The 24,423-nt window shown below is 42.5% G+C and overlaps 1 protein-coding gene across 2 annotated transcripts in view; it reads left to right on the top strand.

The window, feature by feature from the left end:
• The window catches only part of AXDND1 (axonemal dynein light chain domain containing 1), a 134,163-nt gene that overhangs the window by 74,063 nt on the left and 35,677 nt on the right, over nucleotides 1-24,423 (top strand). For both annotated transcript variants that reach the window (XM_030206601.1, XM_030206602.1), the window contains 6 exons: nucleotides 3,527-3,743; nucleotides 6,171-6,264; nucleotides 10,023-10,219; nucleotides 18,728-18,812; nucleotides 21,512-21,622; nucleotides 24,208-24,327. In XM_030206601.1, coding sequence (XP_030062461.1) covers nucleotides 3,527-3,743; nucleotides 6,171-6,264; nucleotides 10,023-10,219; nucleotides 18,728-18,812; nucleotides 21,512-21,622; nucleotides 24,208-24,327 — 824 coding nt within the window. The remainder of the gene's footprint in view (nucleotides 1-3,526; nucleotides 3,744-6,170; nucleotides 6,265-10,022; nucleotides 10,220-18,727; nucleotides 18,813-21,511; nucleotides 21,623-24,207; nucleotides 24,328-24,423) is intronic.

Here is a 24,423-nt window from a genome sequence, read left to right as displayed (position 1 = left end):
ATAGGAAAAGAGAGATGGGGGATGGGAAATAATGCAGTATACCTGAAGTAAAACTTTATAGCTTATAGCTAAAAATTATAGACACTACATTGTCAAGGTAGAGCAAGCTTATAGAGCTTAGGGACAGAGGAGGGATAATTTACCCACAGACATTGTGGCTTGTCTCTGAAACTATTCTGAGAAGGAATTCATCATGCAGCAAACAAGAAAGCTGGGAACTTTTATCGTGGAAGACTTGTCAAGTGGAGATTTTTCAGGAGCTATTTTGTTAACTTATGCAGACATAGAGAGACGTATGGAGTGACCCGTTGTCTGAAGCAGAAAGGGCACTGCTATAAATGGTCTTTCCCATTTGCCTTAAGCTTCACACCTAAGGGGTCTACGAGAAGGATTGAGAATATTCCATAAGAAGGGAAGAAGCTTGGGCATAAGCAGAAAAGCATGCAACTAGTGAATAAGTGACAGTGGATGGACCCCCTGACCAATGACTTCAAAGGGCCAATCAGTGCATAGTCAGACTCAGTATCTTAGATGGGCCCTTCCATGCCCCCCACCCCAATCCTTCCTGGAGATATAAAAAAAAACGTACAGGTTTTTCACTTACCTAGCATCCAACATCTCTCTCCTCTTCTCCGCAGCATCCTAGCATCTGTCCTCCTGTCTCTGAACCTTGTACCTCCCTAGTGTACTTTACAGGTGTCCCCAGCACCTGCAGAGGATGGATGGAAGAGGTTGGGGGGGGGGGGGGAAGAGCGTACGGTGGATGGAAGGGGGCAGAGAAGGAGGGCAGATGCTGGATGGAAGGGAGCAGAGAAGGAGGGCAGACGGAGGGAGGAGAGAGAAGGAGAGTAGATGCTGGATAGAAGGGGGAAAGGAGGACACACCTTGGGTGGAAGGGGGAATAGATAAAGAGGTCAGTTGGGATGGGACAGCGTGTCTTGAGCACTGCTGGCCACAAACACTAGGTTGACAGGCGGGGGGGGGGGGGGGGGGTAGAGGAGAGAGGAAGATATTTTAGGGATTCACAGGTGTAGGAGGAAGGAGAAAGGTAGATATGCTGAGTCCTGCAAGGGAAGGAGGATGGAGAGATGCTGAAGGACTCACAGGGTAGGAGAGAGGAACATATGCCTTGACTTGCAGGGGAACAAGGCAGAGGAAGCAAGGCTGGACCAGTGGGGGGGAGGAGGGAAAGGGACACCTGATGTACCCTTTGGGAAAGGAGAGAAAGATGCTGGGATTTGCTGGGGAAGAGGGAGAGATGCTGAACCTACAGGGGTGAGGGGTGGAGGGCAAGGAACAGGAGGGAAGGAAGAGAGACACTTGCTGGAGCCTCATGGAGAGGAACAGAAGGGAAGGGAAAGGATATGCTGTCCCTGGGGGGAAAGGATGAAAGTAGGAAGGGAGATGTTGGTCCTAGGGGAGGGGGGATAGGAAGGAAGGAGGAATAAGGGGAGAAGCTGAACATGAGGAGGGATAGGGACATAGAGATATGATGCTGGACATGGGGCGGGGAATAGTGGCATGGAGGGATGCTGCTGGACAGGACAAGAATAAAGATACAGAAGGAGGAGAGAACTCAACATGACAGAAAGATAGGCGCAGGAACACAGTCGAATTGTGAACATGGACACAGAAGAAATGCCAAATGGACAAGGAGACGTTGGCAAAAGAGTTAAGAGAAGATAGAGGAAAGTGGAAACCAGAGATTGGGACCAACATAATTAGAAAAATAAAATGACTAGACAGCAAAGGTAGAAAATGAATTTTGTTGTCTATTTATTGATTAGACTATGTTAGTTTTTGTAATGTACACATGACAGAACTGGTGTTAGACCTGCCTGGAGCCTGCAAGAAAAACCTCACTCATTGGCCTTCAGTCTCCAGCATAGTGGTGGTAAATCTCCAGCTTTGGGATGTGTCACCCCCTGGCATCTCTGTCCTAAATTTTCTTAGGTCCAGTCTCCCGCTTCTGACCTTTATCTACAGGGAGATCCCTTCTACAATGCTTGAAGCAGTATCCTGAATGAGGAACCAGCCTGTCATACCCCCAAGCGTTGGCAACACAGAGGCACTTGCTCCAGAGCAAGGATTCAAAGGGATTAGGGATAATAACTAACACAGTTGCTGCCTTATTTTAGTGTGGTGGAATGGGGAACAACTACACTCCTGCAAAATCCTAAGAAGAGGAGAAGGTCATCTCTAGAGCAGAAGGATTAACATCTTCTATTAAATAATACCATTACATTTTGTCTAGGTATTTGTTTCTGATCTTTAGTCTCTTAGGGGCCCTTTTACAAAGCTGTAGTAAACAATACTGTGAGGTGAACCGAGGTGTCCCATGGTAATTTCACCATGTGCGTGCACACCCACACGTTAAAAAAATAAAATGTATTTTTTGTGCAGGGGGTGTGTCTGGGGGTGTGGAGAGTGAGCATGCTCTGCACCAATCAGTTAGCTCAGTTACATTGCCGTGCACTCACCAATTAGTGCGTGCTTAGAGCATGAGCCCTTACTGCCTATATAATGGGTGGCAGTGAGGGCTCACACACTAATCTCTTAATGGCCATGCGCTAATGGCAATATTAGCACTTGAAACAATACTTATTCAGGAATCTAATCAAACAATACTTCCTCAATATTAAATCCAAACAATCTTAAAGAAAGTTCTTACATTAATCATAACGTTATATTTTAATACAAATTTATTTATTTCAAAAATCATTTCTATAATAATGAAGCACAGCAATCTTATCAAAAGCATATAAGGCATAAACCAACATTCATTCATTCCCTACATATATAATTTCACTTAGCTTTTTGTTTCTTTTCATTTCAGTATATTGAGCTTCGTTCTCAGTGTTCCTTCCTTCCTTTCTTCCCCCCCCCCCCCCAATCCTGTCTGGAAAAGCGGAGGAAGTAAAGGCTGAAGGTAGACGGGAGAAGTTTCACCTCCTAGAAAAGGAGGTGATTCACACTATGGTGTTCAAAGTGCCAAAGGGGGTTGTTCACTTAATCTATGCCAGATTTCAGTTTTTGTTTAGGTTTGGTTATATGTGGAATTACCCCAAAGTTGTGGAACTCACTGCCAAATGAACTGGAAGTGTTTGTAGAATATGTGTGGCCTGAGATCTGTACAGCAGGGGTCACTATATAGATAAGTGGCTTATTTGTGAATTTTTGGTGGTTTACTATGAGTACAGTGCTGCTGAAAATTCTAACAGACCATTGTGTCACTATCCAGATAGTGTTGGGCAGAGTGAGACCAGTGTGTGGGTGTTTTGCTCAACTATAAAGGTAGGCAGAATATTTATCCACTATTTATATGATTGAGCAGTTTAAGTTAGAACATAATCTTGAGTCCTAGTTGTATATTTTTTTTGTTGGGAGCATAAATGCAATTTTCCTATAAGGTCAGGTGACAGCATAACACATGACCAAGCCTAAGCATACAGAACTGATAATGCAAAACAATAATGCACATAAATTATTGCTCTGACAGGACAATATACATTTCTTGCTTTCATAGGGGTTGCCAATGGTCTGATGTCTTTGTTCAGCAGCTTTGAAATGTGGTCCTCATCTCTACAAGCACAAAAGGATGGGTCCCGCAAGTTGCTGGAATCTGACTGGCACTCTTTCTCTCAGTTGCTTCCTGAGTGGATGGCCCAAGTGGATAGTACAGTAAAGCTTATAGGCACTATTCAATCTGAAGCAGACCTTAAGCAAGGAAAATCACATACACGGTAAGATAATGCTTTATCCCTCGAGCCATTGCTGTGCTAAGATGAAATTTCATGCCTGGTGCTGTTGATATGACTAATGGTCTTCCTGTTCAGGCGTTGTTGATGTGGTATACCTTTGTCCTGGTAATGCTGTTGTGACAAACTAGTATTCTCAGAGATAACACATTTTGAAAACTGTAGGGCATGAGATTAACCTGAATACTAAATAAAAGATGTTGCATTAAAAAAAAAAGTGAAAAGTTTCAACAACGGATCCCACTTTCATCCTCATAGTGCAGGGGATCTTATCCAGTAGTGCCCTCGCACCCAAGGGGTAAGGAAAGAGGTCAAATGGGGTGCAGAGAAGGGTCTTGAAATCTGAGGCAATTTATTGAAACTGTCAAGGCAGAGTGAAGGCAGCTATTAGGACAGTTATGGTTTATTTATCTTTATATACCGCTTTTCCTGCAGGCATTGCGAAGTAGTTTACATTACAGTGAAAATCGAATTTGAATCAGAACATCTATTAAAATAGGAATAATAACACTGAGAACTGTAAAAAAAAATAATCTTATTTTAGCACAAACTGCTAATGTGCTAAAATAACAGATTAGTGACATGTAGCAGTCGGTAGTCACTTGTGGACACCTGGTTGAGGAAGGGGGTTTCATCGATTAGGGAACCAAAATAGGTTAAGAACCCCTTTCTTAGTGGGTTATAGTGAGTATTGATGCCCTGTTTACACTCCAGGGGAACAGCAGAGGTTCCATGGTAGTGATGGTGACCATGACAGCACAAGCTTAGACTCTAGCCCTTTTTGGGTCGATGATCAGAAGCAAACGTGGACAGTAGAGGCCAACAGCCCCGTACTAGCGGCCGTGTTTGCTTCCGCCCAATGATCAGAGCCAGCAAGCGTGTGTAATAACACACTCGCCGGCTCTGAACACTAATTGCATGCAAACAAGGGTCTCCTGCATTCCTCCCTCATGCTCAGTGGGCAGAGCGCCAAACAAGGGTGCTGCTCCCACTGCAAACCCAGCTCGAAGCTGGCGTTAGGGTTTGCTAGCGAGGGAGGAAGAGGTTTGACAGGTCTGGGATTTTCTCCCAGACCTGTCAAACCTAAGCCCGCACCCACCCCCAAAACACAAAAACCTTGGTGGTCTAGTGGGATCACTAGCTTACCCCCTCCCATCCCCCTACATCGAAAAAAAACCACCCTGGTGGTCCAAAGGGACTGAGCTGCCCATGAAGTTACTGATTTTGTCTGAACTTAATAAAAAATAACTTTTCCACAATAAACCCACCCAATAGCAATCTAGATTGGTCCCTGCTATAAACAAGATGTCAAGCTAGATGGATCAGTAAGGGAGATATGATATTCTTATTTTCAACCTCAGACCACTCTTCAAAGTAATACAGTACAAGTCCAAAAATCCGGGTGCCAGAAATCTGGACCACCTGAGAATCTGGCCCTTTAAATCTAAGAAACCCGACCGCCTGAGAATTCAGACTCTTTGAAATCCAAACCTTTTACAGTAAATGCAGCTGTAAAGACAGAGGTGCGGGACCATTTTCCTATGCGCATAGCTCCTAGATCTCCCGGTTCCACTCCCTCTGATGCGGACATTTACTTCACAGGGGTGGGACTGGCAAACCTAGCAGCGATACGCATAGGGAAATGGTCCTGCGCCTGCGTCTTTCCAGCTATGTTTATGAAGCCAATGGAGGACAGCACAAGAGGGTAAGTGGGAGGGTCAGGAAATACTGTAGAGAGGATACTGAAATTGAGATGCAGAAGAGTACTCTGAATCTGTGCTATTAAGGCTTTGAATGCTAGGAATCTTGAGTTGAGGTTGCACAAATAGATTCTAGAAGAGGGAGCAAGCAGTTTTGTTGAGACCAGCAAAGCACTATGACAATCAATGTAAGCCAGACTTCTCTGGAGAGCGACAAGCCATGGTGGATGGGAAGAAAAGAGAGACGGGGTGATGGTGGATAGGGAAAAGAGAGAGAGAGAGCGAGAGAGAAGCTTGATGGGGAAGAGAGACAAAAAGAGATTTTAAAGGTTCTGCCTGAGAATGCAGAAAATCTGAAAATATGGCCTAACTCAATCCCCGAACAGTCTGGATTTTTGGACTTGTACTGTAGTCTGTGCCTGGTAGCAGCTGTAAACCAACAACATAAATGATCAGTCAGATGTGTGTCATGTGTTTCAGTACCTTTGCCACATATAGACTGCTGTTGAAAATCTACAGAAATAATCATCTTCCCTATGTTCTTTGAACTGTAGAAGGCCTAATATCTCTTATAATTTAAAAACAGGAAAAAAGTACTGAGCTTGGTAGCTTGTGTGAGACGTGACCTGTAAGAGAGCAGCATGAATCTGGAAGTTCAGTAAGGGATTGTGAGTGATGTTAACTGGATATCTGATTTGTGTTTTCCTTTAAGGTTGGCTCCCAGAGATGTTTTTAAAATGCTTCAACAGTGGATTTTAGCCACAACAGCAGAAACAGAGAAAGATGATGTCTACCTCACCCAGGAAGTATGTACTTGTAGGAGGTCAGGAATAAGTTTGTGGTGAAAAATTCAGTGAAGGTGATGAGTCTCTTCCTTACCACTAAAAATTTGTGACAGTTGACTCTCTGCTTACCTAAACTCAATATATTCATTCAAACTCATGTATGTAATTATCAATTAAGTATATGCTCATTTATCACAGTAGTATAAGCATCTGTCTAACATTTATTTTGGTGGGGGGGAGGCATGATGTGTGGTTTTACATAGTAAAATAGGATATCATAGCAGGTAATTATAGTGGCCCATTCAGCCTGTCCAGAGAAGGTTAGGGTGATAACTGCTTGTTCTGTGCAATTTACTTCCATCCCTTTTTTGAAGTACAAAAGTTACTTCGCTACTTTTCTGATTTGAATTGCGCAAAGTTTGGTTTCCATCTTCTTACTATTAAGGACAGTGGACAGGTATGTGACTTCAAAATACCACTTGGAAAGTGTGAACTTTCTGTAAAATCTTAGTTCAGGAATCTTGGTATACTGCTAGATTCATCATTTTGATCTCACAAATTCAAACGACCTTTAAAAACTGGTTCTATCATCTGCAGCAATTTCAAAATATCTCCATTTATTGAAAAGATGAGTTTCATCATAGTGATCCATCCTGTTGGTCAAACCAAAAAGAGTTTGCATCAACTCCAGAATGCTGCAGAATGACTGATAAGAAAGTAGCTTGTTCTCATCACAAGCCTCCTGCAAAAACTGCACTGGCTATAGTACCTTACAGATCCAAATCTAAAACTCCATCTTTGATTTTCATGGTCCTCAGACAAAATGGGCCAGAGTATCTAAAGAGTTAGACCTCTACACACCTTTGAGACCAGTTAAGGCCCTCTCAAAGAGCATCACCATCTGTACCCTTGTCAAAAGAAATGGCACAATGTGATATCCAATAACGAGCTCTCAGGAGTAGCCCCCATACTCCCAGAGGGGCAACACTTAAGTCCACCTTTACTTCATAAGGCAGGTGAAAGCCTGGCTCTTCTCCCAAACCATAATTCATGGGACAACTGACTATCGACTTGCTGAGCATCTGGACTAGCTTGCCACACACCTTGTAACTAAGACCAGTTCTGCATACCTTATTCAACTGTCAGCCAATTTGCCTTCAATTTAGCTACCCATCTATTTATCCTAACAACTTTTTTTCTACCCATCTTATCTGTCTATATGTCTCAACTGCACTTATTTTTTTATTGATTGATGACATTTACATCCCATATTATCCCAAATGATCTTGAGTTCAGTATGGCTTACAATCAGAGAAAAAAACCATTTATACAGAGTAATTCATACTTTAAATACAAAGTACACATGAAAAAGAAAAAAAAGAATAAATTCAGAAAGATTTTATACAAGGCAAAAAGGTAAAGGGTACAGGAAATGTGTAGAACTTGGCAACAGACTGGATTAAGCTATGGAGTCATTATCCCTTAATAAGAACTTAGCAAAAAGGGAAGATTTCAGAGCCTTGCGAAATTTCAAGTAATTTTGTTGACTTCTAATTGTCATTGAAAGAGAGTTCCACCACTTGGCACCCTGATAGGTAAAATTGGCAGAGTGAACTGATCTGTAAATCACTTTCTGCAGTTTAGAAAGTGTAGTGAAACCTTGTTCATTGTTATACACTCATTGCATAGATGTTGAATATCTGATGCACACAATTTGTATGAGTATACTTGTTTAAAAACTTTAATAAAAATATTAAAAAAAAAAAGAAAATGTAGTCTCAGGTAGTTCCTTGCACTAGGCGAGGCATTGCGCAGTGGAAGCTTAATCAGTGGTTTTATATAGTCCGGTGCTATACCATATCATATTTGAAAGATGAAAACACAGAGTTTAAATATAATTCTTGTTTTTATGAGAAGCCAGTGCAACTTAAAGGCGAGGCTCTATCAAAATGTGATACTCAAAAGAAATCTAGCTGCAGTATCTTGAGCAGTTTGCAGTAGTTTTAAAAAGCCCATCTTGCAACCATTGTAAATGGAATTACAGTAATCAAGTTGAGTTAAGACTAGTGACTGTACAAGTAACCTGAAGATATTGGGTGAAAGAAGGATCTTATAAATTTCAGTTTCCAAAGGGACTTAAAAGATTTTCAGCAAGTCTCTCCTCCTACATCTTGCTACGCAAACCCCATACTATTTTGTTGCTTTTCTCTGAATTGCTTCAAGTCTTTTTACATCCTTAGCCAGATACGTTCTCCAAAATTGAACACAAACTCCAAGTGGGGTCTCACCAATGACTTGTACAAGGGCATTAACACTCCTTTCTTCTGCTGGTTATACCCCTCTTTATGCAGCCTAGCATCCTTCTAGCCACAGCCACTGCCTTGTCGCTTTGTTTAGTCACCTTGAGATCCTAGGACACCATCACCCTCTGTTCCCTCTCCTGAGCTGAATTTACCAATCTCTCCCCTCCTCTCTTGTGGATTTCTGCACCCCAAGTGCATCACTCTGCCAGGCCTTTGACCATTCTTCCAACATTGGAGATGGCTTCTTATGGTTTCTACTTCCTCTAGGGTATCCACTCTATTGGCTATCTTTGTGTCATCTGCAAGAAGGCAAACTTTACAAAAGGAAAGTCTGTGCATACCTTCCATTAGGACTGTACTGAGCCAGAACTACGCCTTGTGCGACGTGTCCTGGCGCCCCCCCCCCCCCCCCCTGCCAACTGCTCTGTGGCCAAGACAAGAAACAATGAACAAGGAACTATTTTGGCATCCTACCTCCCTTGCGCCTGTCTGGCTTCACTGCTCACACAGCCCTCAGTGCAGCACTGCTTTCCCTTTGAATATTGCCCACTGTGAACTGCACCCAGTTCTTGTGTTGGCTAAATTTGGCTGGGAAACATCAATATAGATTTGAAAATGCAATTAGCCCTTTACCTCACAGTGCACTTTATTTCAGCTAGTTGTTGGAGTATCATGCCTCACTGGAGTTTCAGACATCTAGAGGAGCCATTGCTACTGGGGCCTGTTAAACCCCTCCTATTTGTCTTAATTTCCTTATTAGGAATTGCTTTTCATTTTTTTTTTTTAACAGGATTATATTTTAGACTTCAATAGCCTCTTCCATAGTACCATTTAACTATGCTGGCTGTCGTTTGTTTTTGTGTGTATTTTTTTCCTCTGTTTTATAACTTCTGAAATACCCATTGTAGCACCCAAATATAGCATGGGGAGAGCCTATTCTATATAACAGCATCTAGATGTCCAGATTCTGTCACAGATTACTAGCACAAACTCGCATTGATGCATTTAAATGTAGGCAGCCCCAGTTTGCATGCTAAGCCATTTATTCATGCCCTTACAAAATAATGCTTAGTGCTTGTGTGCCTAAATGGTGCTTTCTCATACATTTACACACACTGGTGCACATAACTGCAGGTGAAGATGTAGAATTGCCCCTTTATTGTTCTCTTCAATAAAATATCTTAAAGCATCTAGAATAATTTTAAGTCTAAAACACAGCTGTAATTCAGCCACCATATCCCATTTTTACAACTTAAGTGCTATGATGTTAGGCTCCTCATGATGTTTGTACGTTTGGGAAGCTTGCCAGGTGCCCTTGGCCTGGATTGGCCGCTGTCGTGGACAGGATGCTGGGCTCGATGGGCCCTTGGTCTTTTCCCAGTGTGGCATTACTTATGTACTTATATGTATTTATTGCCCTAGGGTGGACAGTTTGTCCTTCACATCTAATGCATGGGATGTTTTGTTCTTGTCCAGTTAAACAATCTACATAAAGTCATGGTCCAGTGGGTGGTGGATTTGTTGATGTACCTGACCTCTGAGGTCTCTGAAGAGTCAACTACCTCAGAATATCCCGAGGAAGCAGAGACTTCACAGACAACTGAGACAAAACTGGTGGGAGATGCTGAGCAATTGGCAAAAAAGCTAAACCAATTCTCCCTTTTAATAATTAGGTAAGAGATCCTGCTGGCTGCCAATTTATGTTTTTACTCAAGGGGGAAAATGTTTTACTTGTTGGGGTATATTTTCAAGAGTATAGAAAATGCTCCCCCTTCAGTGTTTGCACTGCACTTAGGTGCCTTCATATTTTCATTTCAATCCACACAGCATGTCAAAAAATTGTACAAGAGTACAAAGTATTTGTTTTAGATGTTCAGAGAGGAAGTTATTAATGTGGATTACTATTATGATGTTTTTATGGGGGGGGGTTGTTACCACTGACTTATGCTATTTTAGCATAGGTCCCATTTTATGCAGTGAGACCTGGTTACTAATAACTGAGATTAACAGTAAAATAACTTGTCTTAATGGTAGCCCATGTTGATAACTTTCCCCCCTCAGAGGAGAATACTGATTCTCTGAGTACAAGCAGAACAGTATGTCCTCATAGTTGGGTGATGTCATCTACAGAGCCTGGTATGGATGCTTCCCAGTGTTCTTTCATCTTCTGGAAGCGTTTGGCAGGCCCTGCAAGCTTTCCTTTCCACCTGCCCATCTCGTGTAGGACCTGCAGTTGCTTGTCATCCATAGAGCAGAAAGGATGTCTTTCTGTCACGTGTCTTTTCTCTCTTCACTTTTGCTGGCCTGTCTATTTTTCTCTCCCTGAGTGCACAAGATCATTTTGTTCTTTAGTTTTTTCTGGTTCCCTTTATTTTTTACTAGTTTTCCTTTACTTTTCCACAGCTCATGGCCTACTTAGGTCTGAGCTTCCAATTGGGACCCTTTTTTTTCTTTTAAAAGAAAAAAAAAGAGCCTTTCCACAATTGAACCATTTAGTTTCGCTTCGGCTATTTTTCAGGGTATGTCTCAGAAACCTCCCATTGGGTTTAAGAAGTGCTGAGGCTGCAGTAGGACCATATCTATGACTGATCCTCACAACTTGTGCCTATCATGCCTCTAGCCTGACCATGTCCTCTCAATGTCAACTTTGAGCTCAAATGCAGAAGAGAACAAAGAGTCGAGAGGTTCTGCATGAGAAACTTTGTGGGATGCCGAAGACTGGTCCATTGGCATTGAACGCATCTATGGCTTCAGGAGCTGACATTGATATCAAGGATGTCTCCCTCTGCCTCGACGGGCATATGTAGTGCCCACTTGGATTGAGCATTATTGGGCCGAACACTGAGTTCTCACAACGATTCTGCATCATACTCGTTGGCACTGAGGGACCTTGATGGTTCTTCTTCACCTTCACTTGATGCACAATAACATCAGTCCTTGAAGCATGGTGCTAGGAGCTCCAGGGCATACTCAAGAAGAGTTGCTGCCATGAGGACTGCTCCCCCTCCGTGGAAGCAGTGCTGATACGCCAGTCAAAGCTGGGACCCTGCCTCCAATTTGGCTCTTACATCTTCACAGATTGTCACAACACCAGCACTGGCCCCACCTTTACCAATGCCTACTCTCAAGGTGCATGGCACCAAAGCATTGAGGGCATCAGTACTAGCTATGGTGCTGCCCCAGCCTATTCTGGAGATCTAGGCTTTCTCTTTGTCAGGCGTTCAATGGTGCTGGTGCCTCCTTAGCAGTTGAAGCTGGCATTGACTGATTCAGTACTCCTTTCCTCCCCATCAGGGGAGGAGGGGACCCATATCTCAGTGCTCTCACCCAGAGCTTGGTCAAAAATCCAGTGGTGTGAGGCAGAGACAGACTCAGACATTCCATCAGGAGTACTTGACTATTCTGGGGTCTGATTTTGAACCAGAGGAGCCGTTGGAAGAGGGATCCCTTGGTCTGCCTTCAGACCTTTCTCCATCTCAGGAAAGGAGGAATTCTCCCCCAGAGGAGTTCTCATTTGCCAGCTTTCTGAGAGAGATGGTGGAGGCCATAATTAAACAGGGCCCTTAGAGAGCAATAAAAAGAATTACAGTAGTCCAAGTAGGGTGAAAAGATGGCCTATGCAATTATTCTAAAACTAACTGAATTCAATGATGTTAAAAAAACAAAAAAATAACTCATGAAAATGTATCCACCTCTGGAATGGTACCAAGACATTGGTACCTTAACATCTTAATGTAAGTATTATGTGCGTGAAATGATTATTGACTACTAGCACTTACACATGTGAATATCACATTCTCACTCATAAGTGCTATATGCATGCACAGCGGTATTCTATATTGTGAGTGTGGGTCACATAGGACTAGATTCTGTATATGGCGCCTGTAAAGTCAGCGCTGAAAATATTTCTGCCTAGGCGTAGTCTATAAACTGCACATAAATCTAGGCACGGTTTATAGAATACACCTAGCGGGTTTATAAACTATGCCTAGCGGCCATGCCTGCGCCTAACTCTAGATGTGCCCATTTATGCCAAATAAAACTTGGTGTAAATACTGGCACCTAAGTTAGGCGCAGAGCAGGTATATTCTATAACCCTTTGCGTAGATTTTCGGAACACCCACAGCCTGCCCATTCCAAACCACGGCCATACCCCTTTTTGGCAGCTCACATTAGAATTTACTTGCACCACTTTACAGAATATGCTTAGCAAGCTGTGCGTGTAAATTCTAATTAATGCCAGTTAGTGTCAATAATTGTATGTTAAGTGGCAATTATCGGCATTGATTGGCTTGTTAAGTAATTAATTTGAGTTTGCAAATGTAGAATACGAACGGATTTACCATTTATATATTTTTTATTTTACATTTATAACAAATGTTTCAGCAATTTCGCTACTTAAGATTACAAGAAAAGAAATAAAAATCATTATATTCAGAAAACAAGTACTTCAACTTTGTCCACATAATTTGGATCCAAGAACAAGGAAATTAAAGCATACAAAGTAAATAAATCATCGCTAGAGCAGTGGGCAAATTGACACACACAGCCGATATACAGCTAATCAATTATTGGGTGCGACCAGGGCATCCCTAGTACCTTCTTTAGAATTAACAAATTCTATCAGTTTTTTAGTGTCAAAGAAAACTTAATTAGTTGAATTCAAAGTCACTAAACACCTGCAAGGAAATTTCAAAACAAAGGAACCACCAACATTAAGAACTCTGGATTTAATAGCCAGAAATTCAGATCTTCTTTTTTGTGTTTCCCTTGCTAAATCTGGGAAAACCTGTATTTTAGACCCTAAAAAAACTGCATTCGTATGACGAAAGTACATGCGGAAAATATTATTTCTGTCTGGCTCTAAGGCAAATGTCACTAGAAGGGTTGTCCTTTCCGTTATTACTTCCAGAGAGCTTTCTAGGAATTCAGTCAGATTTAAATTGGGTTGAGACCCCTCAGTCACTGATCTGGAAGTTTCTGTAATATAGTGGGCTCTGACAGTAGGCGGATAGCCTTCTGATGGAATTCCCAATATTTCCCCCAAAATATTTCTTCAGCATGTCAAGGGCTGGTATAAGAGAGGATTTGGGGAAATTTAAAAATCGTAAATTGTTTTTCCTTCCCTGATTTTCCAAAGTTTACGCACTTGAAACTCTCTGTCCCTGACTACTGAAGCAGCAAAACTCTGTGAATGAACAACCTCAACTTCTAGTGAGGTAATTTTTTCCCCATGCTTATCGGTTTGGCTAGACAGAGTTTGGCACATCTGTTTCAATTCTGTAATCTCTCTCCTAAAGGAATTAGATAACTGAAGAAGGGAGGAATTCACCCCCTGAATCGCATCCCATAATGATTCCATAGTTACTACAGCCAGTTTCACTATACCTTCATTTTCTCTAGAAGTAACATTCCAGGGAGCAGGAGAAGAGAACAAAAAAACTTTGACCCTCTTCAGTTGACAACCTTCCAGGGGTCGATACCGCGACGGGTCCTCCTCTCACAGTTAGGGAAAACTGACTCTTGGGCGCTTCTCCATGCTGTAACCCCGTCGACACGTAGTTACTTCCTGGTCTTGGAGGAGCTGCGTCTGGTTGTGGACTTGGCGAAACGCCTTCCACGCTGCGGTCCGCCTCCGAGGTTGCGGGTTCCATCGAGGCATTTGTCCTCTGTCCCAGTGTATGGACCCCAAAATTCTCCAGGGTGGATTGTCTGGTGGTTGGGGCTTCCACCAAGCCCGAGAAGGTAGGTGTCTTGGGTTTCCCCTTCCTTTTCCCCATTTCCAGCACGGGGAAAGTTTCCAAAAACAACTCCACTCGCTGGTGTTCAGGAGCTCCACCTCGCCATGTCTGCTCGAATCGCCATCTTGGATCCCAGTAAATCATCATAGGAACAGATTTAAACACACAATTTTGGTCATGTTATATAGAATCCGCGGGATAGCGTGTAACTGTAAACGGGCTTTCAGAGGGGGAGGCACATGGGCAAGGCATGAGCATGATAAACAATTGTAGAATATGGCCAATTATGTGCTATATTTATGCCTGCCATTGTCGTGACATAAGTGGGTAGTTATCAGCGTTAAGATGGGTTATTTTACCACAACTCTTGCTATGTTAGCAAGGTCCCATTTTAAACAATGAGACCAAGTTACTAATAAACCTGGGTTAACAGTAAAATAACACATCTTAATGGTAGCCCACATTTATTATTTATTGGGCTTTATTATCCACCTTTACATACAGTGGTGGAAATAAGTATTTGATCCCTTGCTGATTTTGTAAGTTTGCCCACTGACAAAGACATGAGCAGCCCATAATTGAAGGGTAGGTTATTGGTAACAGTGAGAGATAGCACATCACAAATTAAATCCGGAAAATCACATTGTGGAAAGTATATGAATTTATTTGCATTCTGCAGAGGGAAATAAGTATTTGATCCCCCACCAACCAGTAAGAGATCTGGCCCCTACAGACCAGGTAGATGCTCCAAATCAACTCGTTACCTGCATGACAGACAGCTGTCGGCAATGGTCACCTGTATGAAAGACACCTGTCCACAGACTCAGTGAATCAGTCAGACTCTAACCTCTACAAAATGGCCAAGAACAAGGAGCTGTCTAAGGATGTCAGGGACAAGATCATACACCTGCACAAGGCTGGAATGGGCTACAAAACCATCAGTAAGACGCTGGGCGAGAAGGAGACAACTGTTGGTGCCATAGTAAGAAAATGGAAGAAGTACAAAATGACTGTCAATCGACAAAGATCTGGGGCTCCACGCAAAATCTCACCTCGTGGGGTATCCTTGATCATGAGGAAGGTTAGAAATCAGCCTACAACTACAAGGGGGGAACTTGTCAATGATCTCAAGGCAGCTGGGACCACTGTCACCACGAAAACCATTGGTAACACATTACGACATAACGGATTGCAATCCTGCAGTGCCCGCAAGGTCCCCCTGCTCCGGAAGGCACATGTGACGGCCCGTCTGAAGTTTGCCAGTGAACACCTGGATGATGCCGAGAGTGATTGGGAGAAGGTGCTGTGGTCAGATGAGACAAAAATTGAGCTCTTTGGCATGAACTCAACTCGCCGTGTTTGGAGGAAGAGAAATGCTGCCTATGACCCAAAGAACACCGTCCCCACTGTCAAGCATGGAGGTGGAAATGTTATGTTTTGGGGGTGTTTCTCTGCTAAGGGCACAGGACTACTTCACCGCATCAATGGGAGAATGGATGGGGCCATGTACCGTACAATTCTGAGTGACAACCTCCTTCCCTCCGCCAGGGCCTTAAAAATGGGTCGTGGCTGGGTCTTCCAGCACGACAATGACCCAAAACATACAGCCAAGGCAACAAAGGAGTGGCTCAGGAAGAAGCACATTAGGGTCATGGAGTGGCCTAGCCAGTCACCAGACCTTAATCCCATTGAAAACTTATGGAGGGAGCTGAAGCTGCGAGTTGCCAAGCGACAGCCCAGAACTCTTAATGATTTAGAGATGATCTGCAAAGAGGAGTGGACCAAAATTCCTCCTGACATGTGTGCAAACCTCATCATCAACTACAGAAGACGTCTGACCGCTGTGCTTGCCAACAAGGGTTTTGCCACCAAGTATTAGGTCTTGTTTGCCAGAGGGATTAAATACTTATTTCCCTCTGCAGAATGCAAATAAATTCATATACTTTCCACAATGTGATCTTCCGGATTTAATTTGTGATGTGCTATCTCTCACTGTTACCAATAACCTACCCTTCAATTATGGGCTGCTCATGTCTTTGTCAGTGGGCAAACTTACAAAATCAGCAAGGGATCAAATACTTATTTCCACCACTGTACCTGCCAAGTCTCCCGCATTCAGCGGGAGACTCCTGCTTTGACAGGTCATCTCCCACACTCCCGCCAAAGGGGAAAAGTCTCCCACTGAATTCCTCTGCTGCCGCCACTTCTGTTGAGCAGCGGCAGGAACAAGCGCAGCGCTGAGCCGGAACTGCTGCCACCGCTTCTCTCCACTGCCAGCATAAGAACAAAAAGAAGCGTGGGGCCACAGCAGCCTTCAGGCATACACTGTTGGCGCTGCCATCCTCTGCCCCCGCTGACGTCAATTTCCCGTTCTGTGGTCAGAGGACCGGCAGAGCCGACAGCGCATGCCTGAAGGCTGCTGCAGCCCCGCGCTTCTTTTTGTTCTTGTGTCAGTACTGCTGTAAAGAGGTCCGGAGGGAGAGAGAAACATGGCTGGAAAGGGTAGGGGAGTGAGGACGCTGGAGGAGAGAGAGAGAAAAGAAAAGAGATGCTGGATGGAAGAGGAGTACAGAGAGAGGGAGATGAGTGGAAAGATGGGGAGAGAAAGAGGGGACATGGGCAGGAGAGAGAAAGAGAAGCTGCTGGGGAGAAACTGGGGGAGACCCTAGCTGTCAGACATAGAAATGCTGGATGAAAGGAGGGAGAAGGAGGGGGCAGAAAGAGGGAAGACGCTGGATGGAAGGGTAGGGAGGGAAAGAGCAAAGACACTGGAAGGATGGAGAGAGAGAGGACATGCTGAATGGAAAAGGGTTGAGAGAGAGAACTGTCTAGAAGGAAGGGGAGATAGAGGGAGACAATGGATGGAAGGAGAGGGAGACAATGGACGGAAGGATTGGGAGAGGGTAATGGGTGGAAGGATGGAGAGAGAAAGAGGGATGACAATGGATGGAAGGGTAGGAGAGAAAGAGGGATGACAATGGATGGAAGGCTAGGGAGAGAAAGAGGAGACGCTGGATGGAAGGATGCAGAGAGAGAGGGGGAGACACTGGAAGGATGGGAAGAGAAAGAAGGGAGATTCTGGATGGAAAGGGTGAGAGGATAGAGTTAGTGAAAGACTGGAGAATAAGAAGAAGGGGCATGGGGAGAACAAAAGTGAGGAAAAGATGAAAAGCCATAGGTAGATGAAGTAAAAAGAGGGAAATTAAAGAATGTATAGTAAGAATGAATTAAATGTGGACAGAGAGCGAGGCAGAAAAATAAATTGAAGAAAACAAAGAGGAGAGAAAATGACAAATGGACAGGAAACCCTGGCAAGAGAGTTAAGAGAAGACAAAGGAATGCAGAATCAAGAGACTGGAACCAATACAATTAGAAAAAGTAAATGGCCAGACAGCAAAGGTACAGAAAATAATTGTATTTTTAATTTAGGTAGCTGTGTTAATGCAAATAAAACACAAAATAGAAAATAAGGTGATACCTTCACTGATTTTTAAAACACTTTTGATTAGCCTTCAGAGACGAGCACTTCCTTCCTCAGGTCATGAGAGGATACCATAACAGCATTATACTGTCCTGACCTGACTTGAGGCAGGAGGTTTTGGCCTCTGAAAGCTAATTGAAAAGGATATTAATTAGGCTATTAAATAAAATATTTTCTGAAATGGCTGTGGGATTGAGGTGTGTCAGAGGGCGGAGCCATGTAGAATAGGTGGAGTCAAGGCAGAGTGGGGCAGGGCTGGGGGCGTGCACTAAAATCGCCCTCTCAAAAATTGGGACCCCTTGGCCTTTATGAAGAGATTCACCCCTTAATTTTGGTGTGTAAATGTAGACTTACACTGTGCAAGTATTCTTTAATGGAATCTGGGCTCCCAGATGCCATTATAGAATTCATGGTCAATGCAGTGGTGTACTGAGAGTGGGGCAGTCCGCAGGAGGGGTGCAGGGAGCAGCTGCGTGGCTGTCGGCTCCGCCGGTTCCCTGCTCCCTCTGATGTTACTTCCTGTTCCAGGGCAACGTGAGCAGGGAACTGGTAGATCCGACAGCTGCACAGCTGCTCCTAGCACCCCAGGAGGTAAGAACAATGTACATTGGGGGGGGGGGGCTTGGAGGTGATGCTGCCCCTGGGGGGTGTTGTGTTGCACCTGGGGGGGGGACAATGCTGCGCCGGGGGGTGCGCAGTGGCGATCCGCCCTGGGTGGCAGTCGACCAAGGGACACTACTGGGTCAATGCACTGTATTTTGGCACCTAAATGTTGGTGTCCTTTATAGAATTGCTCTCTGGATGTCTTGCTTCTTGTCAGATAAGCAGGAGTAGAAGACAGCCTCATTGGTTCCTATTGAACTTATTCAGTTTGCTGCATTTTTGTCCCCATTTCCCTTCTCCTCTACCCCTTTTCCTCCATACCACGGTCCTTGAGCTTGTTCTTCTCCTCTCCCCAGTTGCTGCAAAGAGATAGTAGAGGATGTCTCACAGAAGACAGATGTGGATCCCGATTCTGCATTGAAGAGGTTAGAAACTGTCCAGGTAAAACCTTATATTGTCTTGAGAGTTTTCCTTCAGTGATATGTATACAGCATGCCAATGCGGGGTTATGATAATATTCTATAACAGAATCTAGGTGCATAGATGCCATTATAGAATAGGTTTTTACCACATTGCTGGGGGGTACTTGGAGTCATCACCCACTTATAGAATTGCTTAGAAATCTGCATTGGTTGCCAGTCTCTGCATAGATAGTTTTTAAGATTGCCTGTGTTGTATTTAGTATATATTGCAGGGGAACTGTTCTTTATTTCTTCCACAATTAATAGCTTACCCAGTTTTAAGATCAAAATTCTCATTTCTGCTCTATTGTTGGGATTTCCATCAGTTAAAAATGTTCGCTTTAAGAGAATCCATGATGGCTCCTTTTCTTTTCAAGCTAGCAAATTGTGGAATTCCATACTGGTACAAGTTCGTATACTTTCTAGTTAGTTAAAGTTTCGTAAAGTACTGAAAACATGTCTGTTTAGCAAGTATTTGAATGAATAACTCTATAGGGCCTTTCTGATCCGTAATGAGCTTTAATTTGTGTAACCCGCTTAGATTCTTTATTGATATTAGCGGGATATATATATATATACCCTCAATAGAATAGAACTTCTAAATTCATTTTCATTTGATTTCAGATTGTAATTTGAAATTTCAAATCTAAAAAATGGAAATATTCTTTTTCTCTCACCAAAGAAATTATTAAATTTACTCCAATGACTAAGTCCAGCCCTTCCTATTCCACACAGCACTAACAATTTTTTTCTGCATAAGGCAGGTATTTATCTTGCTCTGAAAATCATAACCCTGACAGGAAAACAACCAATCCCTGCACATTTCACATTGTCCAAGCTATATCCTACCAATCCAACACAAGCTATCAAAAAGAAACCTCTTAACAGATGTTTTTAACACAAAAAAGTAAACATTACTTTTTAATTTTATGTATATGTAAGCTTTATTTCTGATGTTGGCACAGAAGAAACATTTTTACTTTACTTCTTGTTTAACATAGTTTTTCTGATTATTTATTTGAATTTGGCTCACTCCTTTTTTGGTTGTATCTCAAGATGAGTTATGATCAGGTACAGTAGGTATTTCTCTGTCCAAGGCTAGCTCAAGACATTATGGCATCCTAATCCAACTTGCTTCAGTGCCCACCCCCCATGACCACCACCTCCACCATGGCTTCCTTCCACAGCATCCCCCACATGTCCAGCCTCTCCTTCACTCGCTCAGTCCAGCATCTCTCCCCCTCCCTCTTCCACCACAGACCTGTACACTTTACCTTGGTTGCAGGCAGCAGCAGTATAAACAGGCAGCTTTCGGTCCACCCCTCTGTTTTCCCTCTGCGTGATGCTATTTCCAGTAGGAGGGACAACAGAGAGGGAAGATGCAGGGGCAGGCCAAAAGTTTCCTGTTGTTCATGCTGTTGCCTGCAACCATGTTAAAGTGTGCAGGACCATGGTGGAAAAGGGAAAGAGAGATGCTTGACTCATGGGGAGGGGGAAGGTTTAACTTTTAGACCAAGTGAGGCGCTAGCAGTGATGTCAGAGTTGGGGATTATGGTGCCTTTTATCACCTGATAAAAGGCACCATAATCCCCAACTCTGACATCACTAATGCAATGGTTATGCCAGCCCTGTCTCTGTCCCTGGAGGACTGACAATCTGAGTTTGTACCCCAGGCAATGGAGAGTTAAGTGATTACCCAAGGTCATAAGGAGCTAGTGTAGATTCTTTAAATACAGTGTGCTGTGTACTTGGAGTAATTTCATAGCAGGGTACCTAGGCTTCCAAGGAACATAGGCACATATATGTTGCCTAGTTTGTAAAGGCAACTTATATGACTTTATTAAATTACCCCACTGAAATTAGGCACACACATTTTATGTGTGTGTGTGCACGCCAGTAAGAATCTATGCATAGTGTGTATTTTCATAAAATATGTGCCACTTATTCTTCATCCCCAAGGATGCCAATGCATATATCACTTAAAATTAGCCAGTATGATTTTTGTGTCCTTACTTTTAAGTGTGTATTTATCAGGCAGTTTTATAGGAATGTGTGTAAGCACGTAAAACGCTTTCTACAAGCCCAAACTCTTATGAGATTACCCCCATAGAGGTAATCTTATAACAAGTGCCTAGCTTATGCATCAGATGCACGTATAAGTTACACATACGTTTCCTTTGAAAATGATCCCATGCAAAATATCCACACACATTTACACCTTCTATTTAGTTTCCACAACATTTCTAGCATATTTACATGCAAATGTGATTATATTTTAGCATATACACATAAGCACTAACCCCTCCTCAATTCTGCCTTCAGGAACACCACTACTCAGTTTGGGTAAACTTATGCACATTCAGACCATATGTGTATAAGTTTTTGCACATATTGGGAGGGTAGTTTTAGAAAAGTGTGTTTTTGTGTGTAAAACAGTGCTTTACCCGTGGGAATACCTTTTAAAATCACCCTCATAATTAGCTCATTAGAGACATAGTTAACTTTTGTTGAAATGCAGTTGTTAGAAAACTCTGTGCTAATTTTTAATACAGATTTTTGACACTGTCTTATTACATTAGTCCCTTAGATTGTTGCCTAATAACATTTTTCAGGTTGCAGGTATGCTCTTTAATAGCCCATCAGTTAGAATCACCTGTCCTTCTCTTTCTGTTCTTTCAGACGAAGTGCAACGCTTGGATTGATAATTGTAATTTGATCCTTTCTGACATCACTGGTTGTGCAGTGTCTCTAGTATCACCAGAGAGCAGAATTAAAGTTTACACTACAGAGGTAAATGTAAGGAGGAGGGGAAGAGCAGCTCGTCAGCAAGACTGCCTTATGATACTGAAGCTTTGATTTGAATTTCTGTTTCCAGTTGTACTGATCTGAGTGGCTCAGAATTGCCAGAGCAGGCTGTTGACAAAACTGTTAGCACTGGGCTGGATATTCAAAAAGATTTATCCCTATAATGGGAGTTGCTATACGTCCCTTATCTGTGAATTTCAGTGGGACCATATGCACAGTGCTGCTGAAAAATTTCTCCAATTACCCTAGCACTATCTGTAGATGAGGCATTTCTATAAAATGGGAAATTAACATTTACACATGCATTACATATGTAAATGTTTAGAATACTAGTATATACGTGAATATATGTCAAATTTGTGCCTAGGCATTATTTATTGAGGAGTTACTATACTGCCTTTGGTATTTCGCCAGCAAAGTGGTTTACAGGCTAAATAAAGATAGTAAAAAAAAAAAAAAAAAAAGTACAATAACAAGAAGAGAGAGAGAGCAAGGGAAAGGCTGGGTGCAGTGTTTATATCCAGCAAGCTCCACTGTGCAACTGTTAACTACGTAAAAGCATGAATGAAGATTTGGGCCTTAAGGCTGGCTTTAAATTTTATGTAAGAGAGTTTGGCTCACAATGAAAATAGCAAGGAGTTCACAGGGTTGGACCAAAGAAGAAGAATGTCGAATCACGAGTACAATCTAAGTGGGCCTTAGACAGCAGATGGTTGGATAAAAGGAGTTCAATAGAAGAGAGTAAGGGCTTCTTTTACAAAGCCGTGCTACCAGTTCTCAATGCAGCAAATGAAAGGAAGCCCATTCAATTCTTATGGGCTTCCTCGCATTTGCCACATGGGAATCACTAGCGTGACTTTGTAAAAGAAGCTATAAGTGGCACATAGGGCAATAAGGAGTCACGGAGTGATCCCAGATATGACAGTGCCAGTGTGAAGAGCCTTGTGCTGAAGGGTAAAGATCGTAACTTCAAAGCAGAAATGTACAGGAAGCCAATGAAATTTATAAAGTAGAGGCGAGGCATCACAGAGCAACCTAATTGAGATGTTCTGGACTATTTGTAGGCATTTTAAAGATATCTATGGGAGGCTGTGCATTCCAGTGATCCAACCTGGAAGTAACAGTGGTATGAAGGATTGTTTGTTGGTCTGACACATCTAGAAAACTACATACAGATCTAAATTTACAAAAAGCAAAAAACCCACTATTTCCTACTGTAGCAATGTTGAATTTAAATGAGCATTGCTCGTTCAAGGTGATACCAAGATATCTAAAGGAATCTACCAGTTTAATAGGGTATCCTAATAAAACAGAAGAAAGTATGGGACAAGAGGAACAACCAGTTAGCCAGGAGGCAACTGTCTTAGAGAGGTTAAGGACTACCTGTTTTTCCTTGAGCCACACAGAAATTTTGATCACACAGCTGTCAAGATTAGCTAGTTCAGGAATAAGAGAATTTGTCTAGTAGTGCTGTCCAACTCACGATTCGAATTGATTTATCAAATTGAATCGGAAAAACCAATTTTTTTTTAATCGAATTGTACCGAATAGAAAATTTTTAACTGAATCGGACAGCACTACTGTATCAGCAAGATATCATCAGAATAATAGTAAGCACTTACTCTACCATCTTGGATAACTGTTGCTAGAGGTCTAAGGTAGATATTGAATAAAAGAGGGGAAAGCATGGAAGTCTATGGAACCCCACAAGGTGGGGAGTGGATAAGTGAGGAGGAGGAATGAGAGACCACCTTAAACGTATGATTGTGGAGAAAAGATGAGAACCATTTGAGAACTATGCTCGATAGACCTGTGGAGGCAAACTTAGTTAACAAGCAGTCGTGATCCACTAAATCAAACGCAGCTGTAAGATCTAATGATTTTGCTAGTGCAAGTTTTCTTGTATCCAAAGCACTCTGGAGTTCACTGAAGAGAGAGGTAATAATGATTTCAGTACTGTACCCAGGTCTAAAACTGGACTGTTCCATATATATAAAATATGAGTCTGCTTGACATATTGAGTTAATTGATGGAAGACCAGCTTTTTGAAGATTTTACATAAGTATACTGTATTTTATTCACCAATAAAGGATATTTTCTCCATCTCTCATCTCCGGGGTCATATTTGGAAGTGTCCTGTTGATCACACTACTCCTTTGTCCCTGTATTCCCCTCGTAGTGAATCCAGTTTCTCCACTTTTGTGGTTGTTTGCATGTATATTTATGGCCACCACCTATCCCAGCAGTGGGTTATTTAAATGCTTAAGCCAGTGTTCCCTTGGCAAGTGGAGTTCTACAGAATTTGCCTGATTTCTTTCTACTGAAAATGTGATATTGAAACAGCACCGCTGCTGGCAAGAATGTAGGTAGAGGACTCCTACACAGCTTAGAGGGAACATTAGCTGTGGTTGTCGTTTTACATAAACACTCACCAAAGTGTTTAAATATTGACCCAACTGTGTTTTGTACATTCTCATACATGAACTTTGTTTGTGACTGTGCATCAAAACCATAAACACTCGCAACAAAAATTAACTAAATTATTCCATTTTCTACATTTCATTCCATAGGAACAGCTAATGGCACCATCTCTTCCTTTAAAATCAAAACTACAGGAGAAAAAGCAGCCCTCTGTCCAAAAACATTCAAAATCCCTTGGTAAAACAGAGCCTGATGATTCCAGCACTGAGGTAAGAATAAAAAAGAATGATCCTTTTCTCCTTCCTACCCAGTCACAATCTGCCTTATTCCCATGTTCTGCTATTAATGATGAATCCAAAGCTTTT

This window comes from Microcaecilia unicolor, chromosome 6, assembly GCF_901765095.1.
Source record: "Microcaecilia unicolor chromosome 6, aMicUni1.1, whole genome shotgun sequence".
Lineage (NCBI taxonomy): Eukaryota > Metazoa > Chordata > Amphibia > Gymnophiona > Siphonopidae > Microcaecilia > Microcaecilia unicolor.
This window is presented reverse-complemented; position numbering and strand designations above follow the sequence as displayed.